Here is a 15,160-nt window from a genome sequence, read left to right as displayed (position 1 = left end):
GACAGCATTTTAAGTATGCAGGACTAGAAGTTCCAAATATAGGAATGTGATTCCTAATTATAATGTTCAATTAATGTGGTCTTTGAATATATATCGAGCAGAGTGTCATCCTGTATAAGAAGAAACAACGGGGGAAGCCATGTGGAACTACTTAATAGTACTATGGGATGATTATATTAAGACTGGGAACGTTGGGCTACAGGACAGGCAGGACATTGTGAAAATTGGGGTAAGTTGGTCTATATTGCACAGTGGGTACAGTTCCTCAGTAGTATTGTGCCACATTATTAGGATACAGCCGGAGAATGCATCACAGTGGTCCCTTTGTTCATGTTGCCGCTTACTATAATTTCTGTGGTTCCGCGGGGACATATATTTATGGGGGCAGATGTACAGTTATGCGTAAGAATAAATGCGGACAGATAATCGAGCACAGGAATGTAGCTAATATAGGAATATATAATGAATATAACATTTATAGGAAAACTTATGGGGCACGGTAGAAAAAGTATGGAAGGACTTTAGGCAATATATGGAACAGGAAGAACAGGGGCGTACAATGCAAACATCATGTGCAGCTTGGCAGGACCCGGACACTGGGGATGACTTGGATCAGGCGAACAAGGATTTGTGTGAATTAACACTTATAGCATTACATTTTAAGCATAACATCCAGACCAAGAGGTCAGGTGTGGATCCAGGCACTACGGGCGCTGTGGTGCGTAACATGGAAGACATGGAAGCTTATGTCCGGTGTATCTTAGTAAATATATTTATGAAGAAAATAATAGGCAAAAAATGTTTACAGACACCTGGTGGGAAATGGGCATGTGGTGTAGCGCATGGGATTTTCACAAATTTGGGAGCGAAGGATGTGGGTAATATAGAGTGTGAGCGGAAGGATGCAGGGGAGGGAGGTCAGAAGGGAATTAGTGCGAAAGATAGGGATTTCTGGCAAATAACGGACAGATGGTTTACTAGGAATATGCAGAAAATAAATGATGGGGACACAGGAATATTGGGGGAAGGTTGCATGGTACAAAAACAACCCAGAAAGGGCGGAAAGGATGAACACGTGGGTGAGTTGAAGAAGAAAGTGCAGGATGAAATAAAGCATGTGGAGCAGGAGATAAAAGAGAACGTGCAAAAAATATTAAAGCGAATAGAACATTGTACTACTGGGGATTCGGCCTGTGTGAAGAATGTATTAGACAAAGAACAGGAAGAAGCAACGAACAAGAATGAAACCCCTCCGGAAACTGCGGCCGTGAACGGGAAGTCACCGGATGTACCAACAACACCATCATCAGAAGGGAGAGCGACGACAACATCCTCATCCAGAACACCGGCAGACCCCGGATCTGCACCCGCGGGACCGGCGCCGCCATCAGGAGGAAGATCAGAGGACGTTGTGGAAACACCACCGCCATCACGGCCGCTGCCACCGGCACCACCACCAGCAGAAGGAACAGGCGCAGGGAACGACGTACTAGATACGACGACGGAGAAGACTGCAATCTCCAAGGATACGCAGACAACAAAAGGTCAACCGGACGACCCCACAGGTGAGACCAAGTGCCCGGAGGAAAATTCCCGTAATACAGCCTCCAGCCCCATATCCTATGAGACGTCCAACGTGCGTATTACGCCGGTTTCGTACACGTATGAGGGGGCACTTACGTGTGCTAACATTAGGGAACTGGAGGAACTAGACAAAAAACAACGCGATTTACACTCGGGTCCCAAGAACGCCATAGATACTACAGGTACCTGCCACAGGTGTGCATCCGGAGTAGGTGGGGCACCACGGGGTGCACATCGTACGTAGGCACTCTACAGCGGTCATTGCAAAATACAAAACACAAACCAAAATTTTCCGGACACAGCGGGAGAGACACCGCGGAGCGCGAGAAACCAAACGTCGAATGAAAATGAGCGGGACGCAGAGCGATGGGTCGCCCGCGGCAGGTAGCGGCCGGTAGAGGTACACGTCGACGTAGACGACACACACACTGTGTGTGTTGTGTGTGTTGTGTGGGAGACAGAGAGAGTCTTTTCCCGCAGTGGCACCGTCCCCCCGTGGCACCCTACCGCCGTCCCCTCCGTCCCCGTGGCACCAATGGTGCCGACCGTGTGACCCACCCACAATCGTGGTCAACCGTCCGACACATGACTTCAGTTTCATGCATATACTTCTTCTCATCCCAACTTCTAGGTCGTGGTACTTCGGAGGACACGAAACACAAGGATTCACAAGAACCAGTTTCAGACACGGGACCAGGAGTTGGGACACCAGCATCCTCGGCACCAACACCAAAGGCTCCCTCAGGTGCATCCGGTGCGACGGGTACAACAGGTGCTGAAGGTTCACCAGCGCAGGACGGTGAAACCGGTCCTTCCGGTCCAGCAGGTAAAGATGGTGCAGCAAACCCCGCCGAACCGAACACCGTTGACGGCGGTAACGATGACCCCCCTCCTCTCAATCCACCCAAACCGAACCCGAACCCAGATCAATCCGGTAGTAGTGGCAGTTTCAGTGATGCTGATTTGGCGGATGGAGTTTCTGGTGGGGAAGGAACGGCCGGTGGGGGCGGTCCCACGCATGGTGGACCAGGTGGTGCAGTTGGTGGTGGTACGCGTGGTAGTAGTGATGCTGGATGGGACGCTCCTACCCCTGCAACCCCTTACGTTCCGCCCGGCCTAACATGGGAAAATGTAAAGCCATACACCCCCGCGATCATTCCAGCGGTGGTTGGTATTGGGGTCATTGCGTTTTTCCTATGGAAGGTAAGTATATACGGCAATCACGGAATCCCGCATGTGCAGGATGTTTATACCTCAGAAACTCCCTACGGGCTCCAATATATGATCGTTTGAACCCATATGCCCCTACACCCGTATTCATTCCTTTTTTCCTACCGTCCTCACCCTCCTATTTACCCCCCTTTTTCTGCTTAGTACTTTGCGCACCTCGGAAAACAACGACGACGAACATATCGCACCGTTCGTAACGTGCCGTCACCGCCACTCGACGAAGAAATATTGGAGCATCTACAACGCGGCGCGCCACCACCCGATTACGGGTACACCATGCTTACGGATAGGCAACCTGCGTCAACATCCGACCGACGACGACGTCATCCACGCGTGCATAGGCGAACGATTATCGAGCTACATCTAGAAGTGCTCAACGAATGTGAAGCGGCCGCATGGGAAACGGTGAAAGACGACTATTGGAAGATTGTCGTGCAGGAGTGTGCGCGAGACTTGCAGCAGGACGCAAAGGGGCACAGTAGTTTCCCGGATACTCCTAGCACAAACCAGGATTTATCACGGAACAATGTTTCCTCCATCCTCAATCCATCCACTGACTCCGACGAGACGGACCCTTGTGTACCTAACGAAGATGATCCATGGAGTTGTATGGAAAACATACGGTTAGCAGCGGACCCTTGTGGACCTCATGCCTGCGATCCATGCAGTTGTATGGAAACCATACAGTTAGAAACGGACCCTGGTTCACCTACCGAAGAGCACCCCGATGCATGGAGTTGTATGGAAAACATAGATACCGAAGCAGAACAGAATGCTCATTCCGACCACGGTGACGACACGTTGTACTGCACCCAATGGATTAACTGGATTGACTGCAACAAGCTCCTATTGCAGGAGTGCACGACGCAGCCGTGGTTTTTGCAATTAACAGCGGATTGGAAACAATACCTGCGCGATCACATGGCGGAAAACGACGACAACGGGCAGCGTGCACGCGGTGCGCCCGGTAATATCCCATACACGGAAAGCAAGAAATTGGAAGCATGGAAAGAATGGGTTGCACAGCAACATCGGCAAATTTGTATGTATGGCCCGGAGGAGTGGTTTCAACATTTGTTGAATAATGTACACGCGGCGGCAGTATCGCCAAAAGGCGCCGTACCTGCAGTCGACAACGACTTAGAAGTGGAAAAAGTAATGGCAACAGAACATATGCTACGCATGCAAAATGCACCACGCACGCAACTGCATCAGCACCTGTACATGAAAAAACCGTTAACGGCTAAAATATGGATACTGATCCTGGCATTAGTCATAGAACAGTGCGAAGTCGAACGCAGTTTGCAGGAGAAGGAGTTATGTGTGGATGACCTATTGGAGCAACTGTGACATTCGGATGACGGGGCAAATGCATGGGCAATAACGCATGCTAACATTAGACCACTTGTACTGCATTATGTGATATACATAATATATTTCGTGTTTGCATTATTCTATACGTTCTTTTTTTTTTTTCTGCTCTGTTCTGCTTGTGCTTACTTTTGCATTGTTTTGTTCTTTTTCTGTGTAGTCCACTTCTTTTAACACGACCATGGGGACAGGGTGGTACCGGTTACATGCATATAAAACGTAGATTTACATGAATAATATGAAGGGGTAGTATTCTCCTTTATGTGAAGTTAATTATTAAAAGCTGCGCACGCGCATTCTAAGGGTATAGTGTACAACTAATATAGAATGCGACTACGCATTCGAGTATAAGGTGATCGTCTCCGCGCAAACGCGGCCGCGTAGAGCACTGTCGTCGAGTGTAAGAAGGTACACATTGTCTCTCCGCGCACACGCGTCGACCAAAGCGGCCGGCTAAAGCACATTGCCGCCGCGTGTAAGGAGGGAGGGAGACATTGTCTCTCCGAGCAAACGCGGCCGGGTAAACGCGATTGTCCGAGGAAGTAGCCGAGTGCAACAAGGAGGGAGAGATTGTCTCTCCGAGCAAACGCGGTTCGACGACGTGGCCAAGTGTAACACGGATTCGACGACGGATTGTCCGAGTGTAAGAAAGGCGGGGGATTGTCTCTCCGAGCCAACGCGGTCGAGTGTACGAAGGATTCGACGCAGTAGCCGAGTGCAAGAAGGAGGAGGATTGTTTCGCTGAGCAAACTCGTCGAGCAACGCGGCCACGTGCAAGCACGTACACATTGTCTCTCCGAGCAAACGTGGCCGGGTAAAGCACATTGTCGACGACTTAGCCGAGTAACGCGGCCGAGTGTAAGAAAGGAGGAGTATTGTCTCCGAGTGAACGGATTCGACGAAGTAGCCGAGTGTAAGAACGGAGGGAGACATGGTCTCCTAGCAAACGCGGCCGATTGTAACAACGATTCGACGAAGTAGCCGAGTGCAAGAAGGAGGAGAGATTGTCTCTCCGAGCACACGCGCCCGATTGTAACAACGATTCGACGACGGATTGTCCGAGCCTAAGAAGGAGGACGATTGTCTCTCCAAGCAAACGCGTCGTGCAACGCGGCCGCGTGCACGAAGGAGGACCATGGTCTCCGAGCACACGTGGCCGAGTGCAAGAAGGATTCGACGAAGTAGCCGACCACACGTGACCGAGTGTAAGAAGGAGGAGCATTCTCTCGTCGAGCAACCGCGGCCAAGTGCAAGACGGATTCGACGAAGTAGCCGAGTAAGAGTTGTGCCGAGGGCAAGAAAGGAGGGAGACCTTGTCTCTCCGAGCAAACGCGTCGACCAAAGCGGCCGAGTGTAACCACAATTCGACGACGGATTGTCCGAATGTAACAAAGGCGGAGCGATTGTTTCTCCGAGCAAGCGCGACCGCATATAGGGGATTGTCCGAGGACGCAGCCGCGTGTAAGAAAGGAGGGAGACATTGTCTCTCCGCGCAAACGCCGCCGGGTAAACCAGATTGTCCGAGTAAGGGCATTCGACGAAGGATTGCCCGAGTGTAAGAAAGGACGGAGAGATTGTCTCTCCGGTGCCGTCATGGCCGCCGCAAACACACACCTCGTCTGCACTCGTCTACACAGTGGCCAACGCTGCGAACGGTACGCTCGTCGCGCCCGTCATGGCCGATCAACGTCAACGAAGTGTGGTGCTGTTCCGCCGCGTGTGCGTGTGTTGTTGGTGGCATCCATCCGTGCGCAGTCGTACGGTACGTAGAGAGCGTGCCGTATTGGTGCTTTCTCTCATCGGTCCTTACCTGACGGTGCCTGTGGTATTGCCGGCGTGGCTGTATCTGCTGGATTTTCAGGGATAAATGTGGCGACGGGTGGTGGATTTATCACCTTGTCCAATATATCCGCTATACTTTCGCCTGTGTCAGATGCTTCTATTTTCTGTAAAATTTCCTCCACCACGTCCGTACCGTTCCCACGTGCCGCAATTATGTTCATTATTGTCTTTGTCTCTTTCTGTGTTATACTCTTGCCCTTCTCAATTAATGTCTTTACTACGTCCGTAGTACCATCGTCCATCATTTCTACAATTGGCATAGTGGCGTGCTGCCGAACTCCGGTTGCAGTAGCCTGTTGTGTGTTCATGCCATTTCCCTGGTTACATGTTCTGGCGTCGTGGCTGCTTTTTATACTTCCTACCTTCCCCCTTCCCTGTAGTTTTTCCATCCATCGTGCCATGGTCAACCCTATAAGTTTAGTACCAATCTTCATACTACGATAATTCATTTTTTCACACGTTTTACTAATGTCCATATTGCTAAACGCTGCCCTTAACGGGTCCATACTCGTGGATACCGTGCGTACAACTTCTATGTGTTCACAGTTGTCCCCGTACAGCTGTAATAGAGCGACATTCCCTAGCATACATCTAAGATATTCTTCGAGCCTCTGCTCATCCTGAAATATATATCTCTTTGTCCATGCTTCATTCCTATTTGTATAATGTAGTCCATCCATAAATAGAAATATGTTTACAATACGCCGGCATACAACGACGTACGCCATATGGTGGCGAAATAGCTTACGTGGGAATGCTGTTTTGCACACTGCTTCGGTGAAAGGATTCGTACTGTTTATACTTGTGGCTAACACTTGGAAAAGATCGTGTATATCTTTCCATATTTTCTCCTGCAGATATAGGAATATAATATGTTTATTACCACATATACCACGTTCGCCTATGATTCTCGCTCAGTTTTTAGGTGCGAATGCATATACCCCTATATTCCGTTGTGTGACTGTACCTCTGGCGCTCCCTCTCCCTCGCCCTCTGCGCTTGCCTCTTACACTGTAGTCTGTGTGCGAGCTCATGTTTCTTCGTTGGAACCATTTCCTAAGCTGCTGTGTGAAATGTGCCACATTTCCTTTATTACTTGCCATGATACTATAATACCCAAATACAAATATTACGCCTATACTTGGGAGACATCCACATCACTCGAACTGAATAAGGGCTACTGCATAGAATGAACCGTACCCAGTATTATGATTATGCTAAGAATATGATACTTTTAAAAATATTTGCTTTTACAAAATAGTTGCCATAATCTCACTTTACACTTCTTCCAATTTGTAACAACATAATCCACATTATTGAAACAAACAAAAAATAGAAAAAACACTACACAACGTCATGAATACGCCATGCTACACCGGTCTCCACGAAACGCCTGTCACACACACTGTGCTTGTGTGCGTACACAAAAAAACCGCAGTAACAACATCAACTGCTTCTGCCGTTGTTGCTGCCGTCGTTGTCGCCTTCTTCGCCGCCCTTGTGTGCGCCCCCACATAATATGTGTACTCCTTGGTTGCCCCCGTTTCTGGATCCGGCCTCGGAAAATCTCTCGTTGTTACACTCGGCGACAATGTGCTTTACCCGGGCCGCGTTTGGTCGGAGACACAATCTCTCCCTCCGTTCTTACACTCGGCTACGTTGTCGAATCGCTCTTACACTCGGACCGATCGTATGCTCGGAGAGACAATCTCTCGTCCTTGTTACACGCGGCTACTTCGTCGAATCCGTCTTGCACTCGGACCGATGCGTTGCTCGGAGAGACAATCTCCTCCTTCTTACACTCGGACAATCCGTCGAATCGTTTACTCGAACAATCCGCTTTACCCGGGCCGCGTTTGCTCGACGAGAGAATGCTCCTCCTTGTTACACTCGGACAATCCGTCGTCGTATCCGTGTGACACTTGGCCGCGTTGGTCGACGCGGTTGCTCGGAGACACAATCTGCCTCCTTCTTATACTCGGCCACTTCGTCGAATCCTTCTTACACTCGGCCGCGTTGGTCGACGCGTGTGCTCGGAGAGACAATCCTCCTCCTTCTTACACTCGGACAATCCTTGGTCGAAGCCGTCTTTCACTTGGCCGCTTTGGTCGACGCGTTTGCTCGGAGAGACAATGTCTCCCTCCTTTCTTACCCTCGGCACAATGCTTACTCGGCTACTACGTCGAATCGTTGTTACACTCGGCCACGTCGTCAAGCCGCGTGTGCTCGGAGAGACAATCGTCCTCGTTCTTACACTCGGTCGCGTAAACACGACTGTCCGAGTGAAGCGATTCGACGCCGTAGCCGCGTGCCGGAAGCGTTGCCGGAGAAGCGTTGACGGGAGACGGTGTTGACGGAGAATCTTACACGGAGACGGGGTGACGGAGAGGCGTTGACGGGAGAAGCGTTGACGAAGAAGGGGTGACGGAGGGGCATTGACGAAGAGACGTGACGGAGAGGCGTTGACGGGAGAAGCATTGACGGAAGAGGCGTTGACGGAGAACGCGGTGACGGAGACGGAGTTGACGGAAGAGGCGTTGACGGACAACGGGGTGTGACAGGAGCGGCGTTGACGGAGAAGGCGGTGACGGAGAGAGCGTTGACGGAGACGGGGTGACAGAGAAGCGTGACGGGAGCGGCGCTGACGGAGAACGGGGTGACGGAGAGGCGTTGACGGGAGAAGCGTTGACGGAGACGGTGTGTGTGTATATTTTGTTTTTTTTTGTTGTTGTTATTGAGCGGTGTGTAGTAGTAGTCGTACTTTTGTTTTTAAGAAGGGAATAAAGTGTTTCAATATGGCTCCGCTTTTTGCAGACGACATACTGTATTTTCTACGGGCATGGGACGCGTTTCTACGGACCAGGAACATAACCGACGCACGGACATATTGGGTAAGTCAAACTATACAGGAAGTTCAGACACAGCGCGGCAATAATACATTTGTGCAGGCAAGGCGTATGTATACCTAGCAAATGCAGAAGAACAAGTGCTCACGAACTGTTTATACACGTATCCTGCAAGTGAGTGAGGTATTTAGACGGCAACGGCAACACAACACGCGCGCACTGCACACATCACACAAGGACGCGTGTGGCAGTGCAGTTCAATACAGACTAAGGCGACGTACGCCCTGTACATGCATGTATGAATTATTCCACCTACAGGAAAGGTTGCTCCAGGAGGTTGATGACATATTCAATGAGTTACTCAGCAGAATTGGCGCGGGCACCGGCGACATCATGGGCTTCTGCGGAAGTATATATAATAAAGCTGGTGAGGGATTATGCAAGACCAGATGTCAGGAGATTACGAAAATTCTGCTATACATCAAAGGGTATGATTATACACAGGGAAAATGGACACACAGGGAATTCTCCGAAATGACTGGGGACAACTTTAGGGAATATTTACAGTGCATAGTAGGAAGTGAGGTTTTATTAAGACTGTATGGACGCAATAAGGAGCTTCAGAAAGTTATAGCAGAGGTGTCCGATAAGTTAGGAAAATCGAACACTTTATTGGGCGACCACCCTCAACGTGGATTGTGCGAAAACAGAGATTGGGGGAAGGTCATATTCCAATCAAAGAGCATGGGAATGGCCTTAAAGAACCGACTAGAACAGTTGCGCGCCACATGGGTGGCAGGGACAGCGCGCAGTGCACGCACAGGATCAGGAAAATGTGGATGGCACCATACAGATCAGAATGATGCGCAGCTGCAGCCAAGTGAAGCGAATTGTAATGAGCATGAGGGCGTACTACAGGAGGACCATGAGCTCATAAAGCAAATAAAGGCCTGGGTGGACGCCGGAGACAACTTTCCGCAAGTCAAGCACGTGCTACAGGACATGCAAAAACCCGGGCAATCCAAGGGCAAATGTGATATACAGAAACAGATACAGACAAAGGTTAAGCAACTGGAGAACAAAGTGAATCCACCTAAGGTAACCGGCGTCACACCACCTGCACCACCCCCGAAGCCGCGGCCACGACCGGCACCAGCACCAAGACCGCCGAGACCACCGAGGCCATCGAGACCAGCCGCAGAACCGTCATCGCCAGGAGTAGGCACAGCAGGGTTACCAGCGGTAGGAACATCCGACACAAAGGCCACCGACAAACCCGCCCCGGCCAAACCAGTACCAGCCAAACCACCCGGGACAGACGGACAAGCAGTAGCGGTGACACCGGAGAAGGCACCGGGTGCAACGACGACGACATCATCTGGTGGTGGTGGTGCTGCTCAAGGAGGTACTGGGCAAACCCAAGGGACGACATGTCCAGGGGCGAAAATATTGGAGTGGACGCCTAAGCCAGTGTACGTGGTGCTCCCTAATGATGTAAGTTAAAAAAGGAGGTGTGGAGGCAGTGCACAGAAACATGACTAGGGCAAATAGAAGAGGAACGACTCTTTTATCTATACCGTTACATGCATACATATGAGGATATGCATGAACTCAGGAGCGAAGTGTGTTCATGCAATGGGCACATGGGTACTCTTCTCCGTGTTCGTGCAAAACATGTAGGAAGATCAATGGACCAAGGTGAAGGACGTGTTGCAGGAGTTTATTGAATATTTGAAGGAAAATAATGAGAACTTTGAAGTATGGGGTGCCAACTGTGAAAATACAGGTTGGAATGATTTCAATACAGGTGAACACCATACGGGGCAAACGGTGGCGGATATGATGAGATGTAGGCTAATGTCAGGAGCATTGTGGTTTGCGAACGGCTTAGGGATCGATATGGACGAATGGGACAAAAGGAGTGAAGACGATAAAGAAATGTACGAGAGACTAAGATGTGAAGTGGTTCATGTTTTTGGGCATTTACTGAAAGATATGTACTGCAAAGGCAGGCAAACATGGTATAGAGGTATAGAGTATGCTTGGAACACAATGACCGAAATGGGGAAAACTCAGAACGGAGGAGCAGGACCCACGGGTCCCGTTGTGGCTGGGAAGTGTACACCATGTGGGTATACGGGCTATCACAGGCACATCACAGCAATAAATTTGGCGATAGCACAATGGTTATTGGAGCATGGAAACATAAGTGCTGAAATAGCACAAATGCAAGATGCCATGCCATGTAATACGACGTGGAAAAAGTATCTTAAGGACGGGGCCACACACGGCAACACTATCAAAGACAGTTTGACCGAAGAAGGCAAGAACAAGATAAAGGAAGCACAGGGGAAGATGACAGCAGCAGTAACCCAGATAATAGAGAAGGTGCAGACAGCAGAGGCACATATAAAGGACGCAGCAAAGAGGATAATTAACGACGCGAAGAAGAAAGAACAGCAAGATGTTCCAGAAGTGAAGAATGCGGATGGTAAGCATAGTAAGGCAGCCGAGTGGTAAGAACACGGCCAAATACGAACCTACGACCGCATCTGTACTGGCTAATATGCAAGCCGATACAACGGCCACAATATGCACGCGGCGCAACAAAAACACTTCGTTGACGTTGAGCGAGCAGCAGCGGCCACTGTGTAGACGAGGTCTGTGTATGTGCGGCGGGAGGTACCGCACGACGAGATGACGGCGACAACAACATAGAAGTGTTCTACACCATGCAGCCGACCCATCCATCGAACCGCACCCTACACCCCCTCACCGACCACCCGCCTTCCTTCCGTTCTTTGTTCATCCATCCTGGTTTTAACAACTCTCTCTTCATCTTTCGTCCTCGCCCTTGCAGAGACGGACAACAGCAAGCAGGCAGCTAAGAGCGCTAACGGGAAAAATAAAGACAATAAAGACCAGAAAACGTCAGAATCGCCATCTTCAACATTGAAACCAGCAGAGGCACCAGCATCAGGGACAGCAGGGGACAGGGGAAGGTCAGATCAGGGAGTCTCAGATACACCACGGGCTACGGGATCCCCACCACAACCCCCACCTGCGGCACCGCCTGCAGGGGCAGACGGATCAGGTACACCAGGTCAAGGACCAGGACCGGGACAACAACCACCCCCACCTCCACCACCGGACAGCGCACCATCGGGACAGGCACCAACGGCGGAGAAGAAAGGAGAGTCGTCAACGGACACTCAAGGTGAGGACGAGTGCCAGGACGATAACTCCGATACGAAAGCATCCGGTATAGAGACGCATGCGAACTCGCTTGTCACTGTTGCAAGGGGTACGCACATATACGCAGGCCAGCAGCCTTCATGCGCCAAGCTGAAGGAGCTGGAGCGCTTGCAAGAGTCCACGGACGGTTCACACAAATCCACGGCTGTTCGGGATGGTACTCTTAGAATGCGTGCAACACGCACGCATAATGTAGATTACCAGTGCGGGAGACACATAACAGAAATGAGAGGAAACCAGAAGAACAACAACAAGAAGAGAAAAGAAACCAAATTTCCGGAGCACGAGAGAGCGACAACACGGAGAGAAAAGACGGGTGGAGTGAGACCGAGCGCGGCGAGAGAGATGGCCGCGGCAGGTCGCGACCGGTAGATGTAGACAGACGTGCACTGTGTTCACACACTGTGTGTGTTGTGTGTGTTGTGTGGGTGCGACAGAGAGAGAGTCTTTTCCCGGGGTGGCACCCCACCCCCGTCCGTCTCCTTCCGTCCGCGTCCCTGTCTCGTCAACCGATCGGCGGCCACCCAACCATGAGCGACGGATCATGTGCCCAACCGACCGTGGTGAACCATCCGGGACATAAATTCAGTTTCATCACATGTTCTCTTTCCTTTTCATATTTACTCCCAGGACATGGTGCTCCCCCCGGTTCCACAAGTCAGGATCCGTCAGTATCATCGTCAGAAACAACATCACCCACTGTTGCCACTACCACGCGGACCTCAGGAGACCAGAATCCCTCACAGAAACCTACTGAAAGTGTAACATCAGGACCAAACAGTACACCTGCTACGGACAACACCCAGGTTGCCGGGGCCCCCGTCCATGGCGGCGCTGATGACCCGCCTCCTCTCAATCCACCCAAACCAAAACCGAACCCGAACCCAGATCAATCGGGTAGTAGTGGCAGTTTCAGTGATGCTGATTTGGCGGATGGAGTGTCTGGTGGGCAAGGAAAGGGAGGTGAGGGTGGTGAAAAGGCTGCTGGCGGCACCGGTAGCGGCAGTGCAGCAGGAGGAGGTAGTACTGGTGGTGGAGGAGGCCGTGGAGCAGGTGGTAGCGGCACCGACGTTGTCACCCCTTCCGTTCGGCCTGGTGTTACATGGGAAGATGTCAAGCCGTACACCCCCGCGATCATTCCCGCGGCGGTTGGTATTGGCATCATTGCGTTCTTCCTATGGAAGGTAAGTACATACGACAATGCGGGCATGTCGCATGCGCCGGATGTTTATGCCTCAGAACATCCCAACCGGCTCCAATATATGATCTTTCTAACCACTATACTCCTACACCCGTGTTCATTCCTTTTATGCTACCGTCCTCACCTTCCTCTTTACCCGCTTTTTCTGTTTAGTACTTTGCCTACCTGGCCAAACGACGACGACAGTTTCGAACCGTTCGTGACGTGCCGTCACCGCCACTCGACGAAGACATACTACACCATCTACAACGCGGCGACCTGCCGCCACCCGATTACGGGTACACGATAATTAGGGATAGGCAGCCCGCGTCAACACCCGGCAGAGGCCGCCCCCCACGCGTGCATAAACGCACCATCATTGAACTACATCTAGAAGTGCTCAACGAATGTGAAGCGACCGAATGGGAAAACGTCAAAGACGACTATTGGCAGATTGTCGTGCATGAGTTTGCACATGACTTGGAGCCGCATGCAACCGGGCATAGTAGTTTCCCGGATGCTCCTAGCACAAACCAGGGTCCTCCAGGGATCAATGTTTCCTCCACGGACTTCGACGGAACGGACGCATCTCCAGATGATGACCCCGATCCTTGGAGTTCTATAGAAACTATACAGTTAGAAACAGACCCGTTTCCACCTAACGCAGATAACCCATGGAGTTGTATGGAAACCATACCGTTAGCAACGGACCCTTGTCCACCACATGACCCCGATCCGTGCAGTTGTATGGAAACCATGCAGTTCGACACGGATCCATGTCCACTTAACGAAGATAACCACGATCCTTGGAGTTGTATGGACACTATACAGTTAGCAACGGACAATTGTCCACCACATGACCCCGATCCATGGAGTTGTATGGAAACCATACAGTTCGCAACGGACAATTGTCGACCTAACAAAGAAGACCCCGATCCATGCAAGTGTATGGAAACTATACAGTTAGAAACGGCACCTGGTCCACCTAATGACTGCGATTCATGCAGTTGTATGCACACTATACCGTTAGAAACAGACCCGTTTCCACCTAACGCAGAGGACCCCGATCCATGGAGTTGTATGGAATCCATACAGTTAGCAATGGACCCTTGTCCACCGAATGAAGGTGACCCCGATCCATGGAATTGTATGGAAACTATACAGTTAGAAGAGGAACAGAGTCCTGCCCCTACTGTTCCGGGGGCCGCGAAGTCGTACTGCACCCAATGGATTAACTGGATTGACTGCAACAAAGCTATTCTGCGCGAGTGCACCACGCAGCCGTGGTTTAATGCTCTCAAATCGGCATGGAGACAATACCTGCGTGAGCACATGGTGGCAAACGGAGCATCCGGTGAGCACTGGCAAGCCGCAACCATGGAAAGCAAGAAGCACGCATGGAAAGCATGGGTAGCGCAACAACATCGGCAACTGCGTATGTATACGGAGGAGTGGTTCCAACATTTGTTGCATAATGTAGAGGAGCAGACAGTAACGGCAACAGGCGAAAGCCCTGGAGTGGAAACATTAATGGGAAAAGAAGATGTGCTACGCGTGACACATGCACAACCGTCCCAATCACTGCATCCGCCACCGGACATGCAAAAAACGTTAACCGCTAAAACATGGATACTGATCCTGGCATTCGTCATAGAACAGTGCGAAGTCGAACGCAGTTTGCAGGAGAAGGAGTTATGTGTGGATGACCTATTGGAGCAACTGTGACATTCGGATGACGGGGCAAATGCATGGGCAATAACGCATGCTAACATTAGACCACTTGTACTGCATTATGTGATATACATAATATATTTCGGATTTGCATTATTCTATACCTTCTTTTTTTTTTTTT

The 15,160-nt window shown here is 50.6% G+C and overlaps 3 protein-coding genes across 3 annotated transcripts; 2 read left to right on the top strand and 1 right to left on the bottom strand.

The window, feature by feature from the left end:
- Nucleotides 1-559: 559 nt before the first annotated feature.
- AK88_04929 (uncharacterized protein) lies at nucleotides 560-4,164 on the top strand (the record flags this gene model as incomplete). Its single annotated transcript, XM_012482533.1, has 3 exons — nucleotides 560-1,766; nucleotides 2,216-2,787; nucleotides 2,959-4,164. 3 exons carry the CDS (start codon nucleotides 560-562, stop codon nucleotides 4,162-4,164), a joined length of 2,985 nt encoding a protein of 994 aa, XP_012337956.1.
- Nucleotides 4,165-5,981: 1,817 nt separating this feature from the next.
- Nucleotides 5,982-6,755, bottom strand: AK88_04928 (uncharacterized protein; the record flags this gene model as incomplete). Its single annotated transcript, XM_012482532.1, has 1 exon — nucleotides 5,982-6,755. The coding sequence occupies one exon, from the start codon at nucleotides 6,753-6,755 to the stop codon at nucleotides 5,982-5,984; it is 774 nt and encodes a 257-aa protein (XP_012337955.1).
- Nucleotides 6,756-9,167: 2,412 nt separating this feature from the next.
- Nucleotides 9,168-15,033, top strand: AK88_04927 (uncharacterized protein; the record flags this gene model as incomplete). The annotated part of the gene is made up of 5 exons (XM_012482531.1): nucleotides 9,168-10,367; nucleotides 10,554-11,364; nucleotides 11,734-12,444; nucleotides 12,759-13,312; nucleotides 13,483-15,033. 5 exons carry the CDS (start codon nucleotides 9,168-9,170, stop codon nucleotides 15,031-15,033), a joined length of 4,827 nt encoding a protein of 1,608 aa, XP_012337954.1.
- Nucleotides 15,034-15,160: the final 127 nt, after the last annotated feature.

The sequence above is a fragment of the Plasmodium fragile genome (assembly GCF_000956335.1).
Source record: "Plasmodium fragile strain nilgiri unplaced genomic scaffold supercont1.83, whole genome shotgun sequence".
NCBI lineage: Eukaryota > Apicomplexa > Aconoidasida > Haemosporida > Plasmodiidae > Plasmodium > Plasmodium fragile.
The sequence above is the reverse complement of the archived record's forward strand: the minus strand, read 5'-3'. Positions and strand labels throughout refer to the sequence as shown.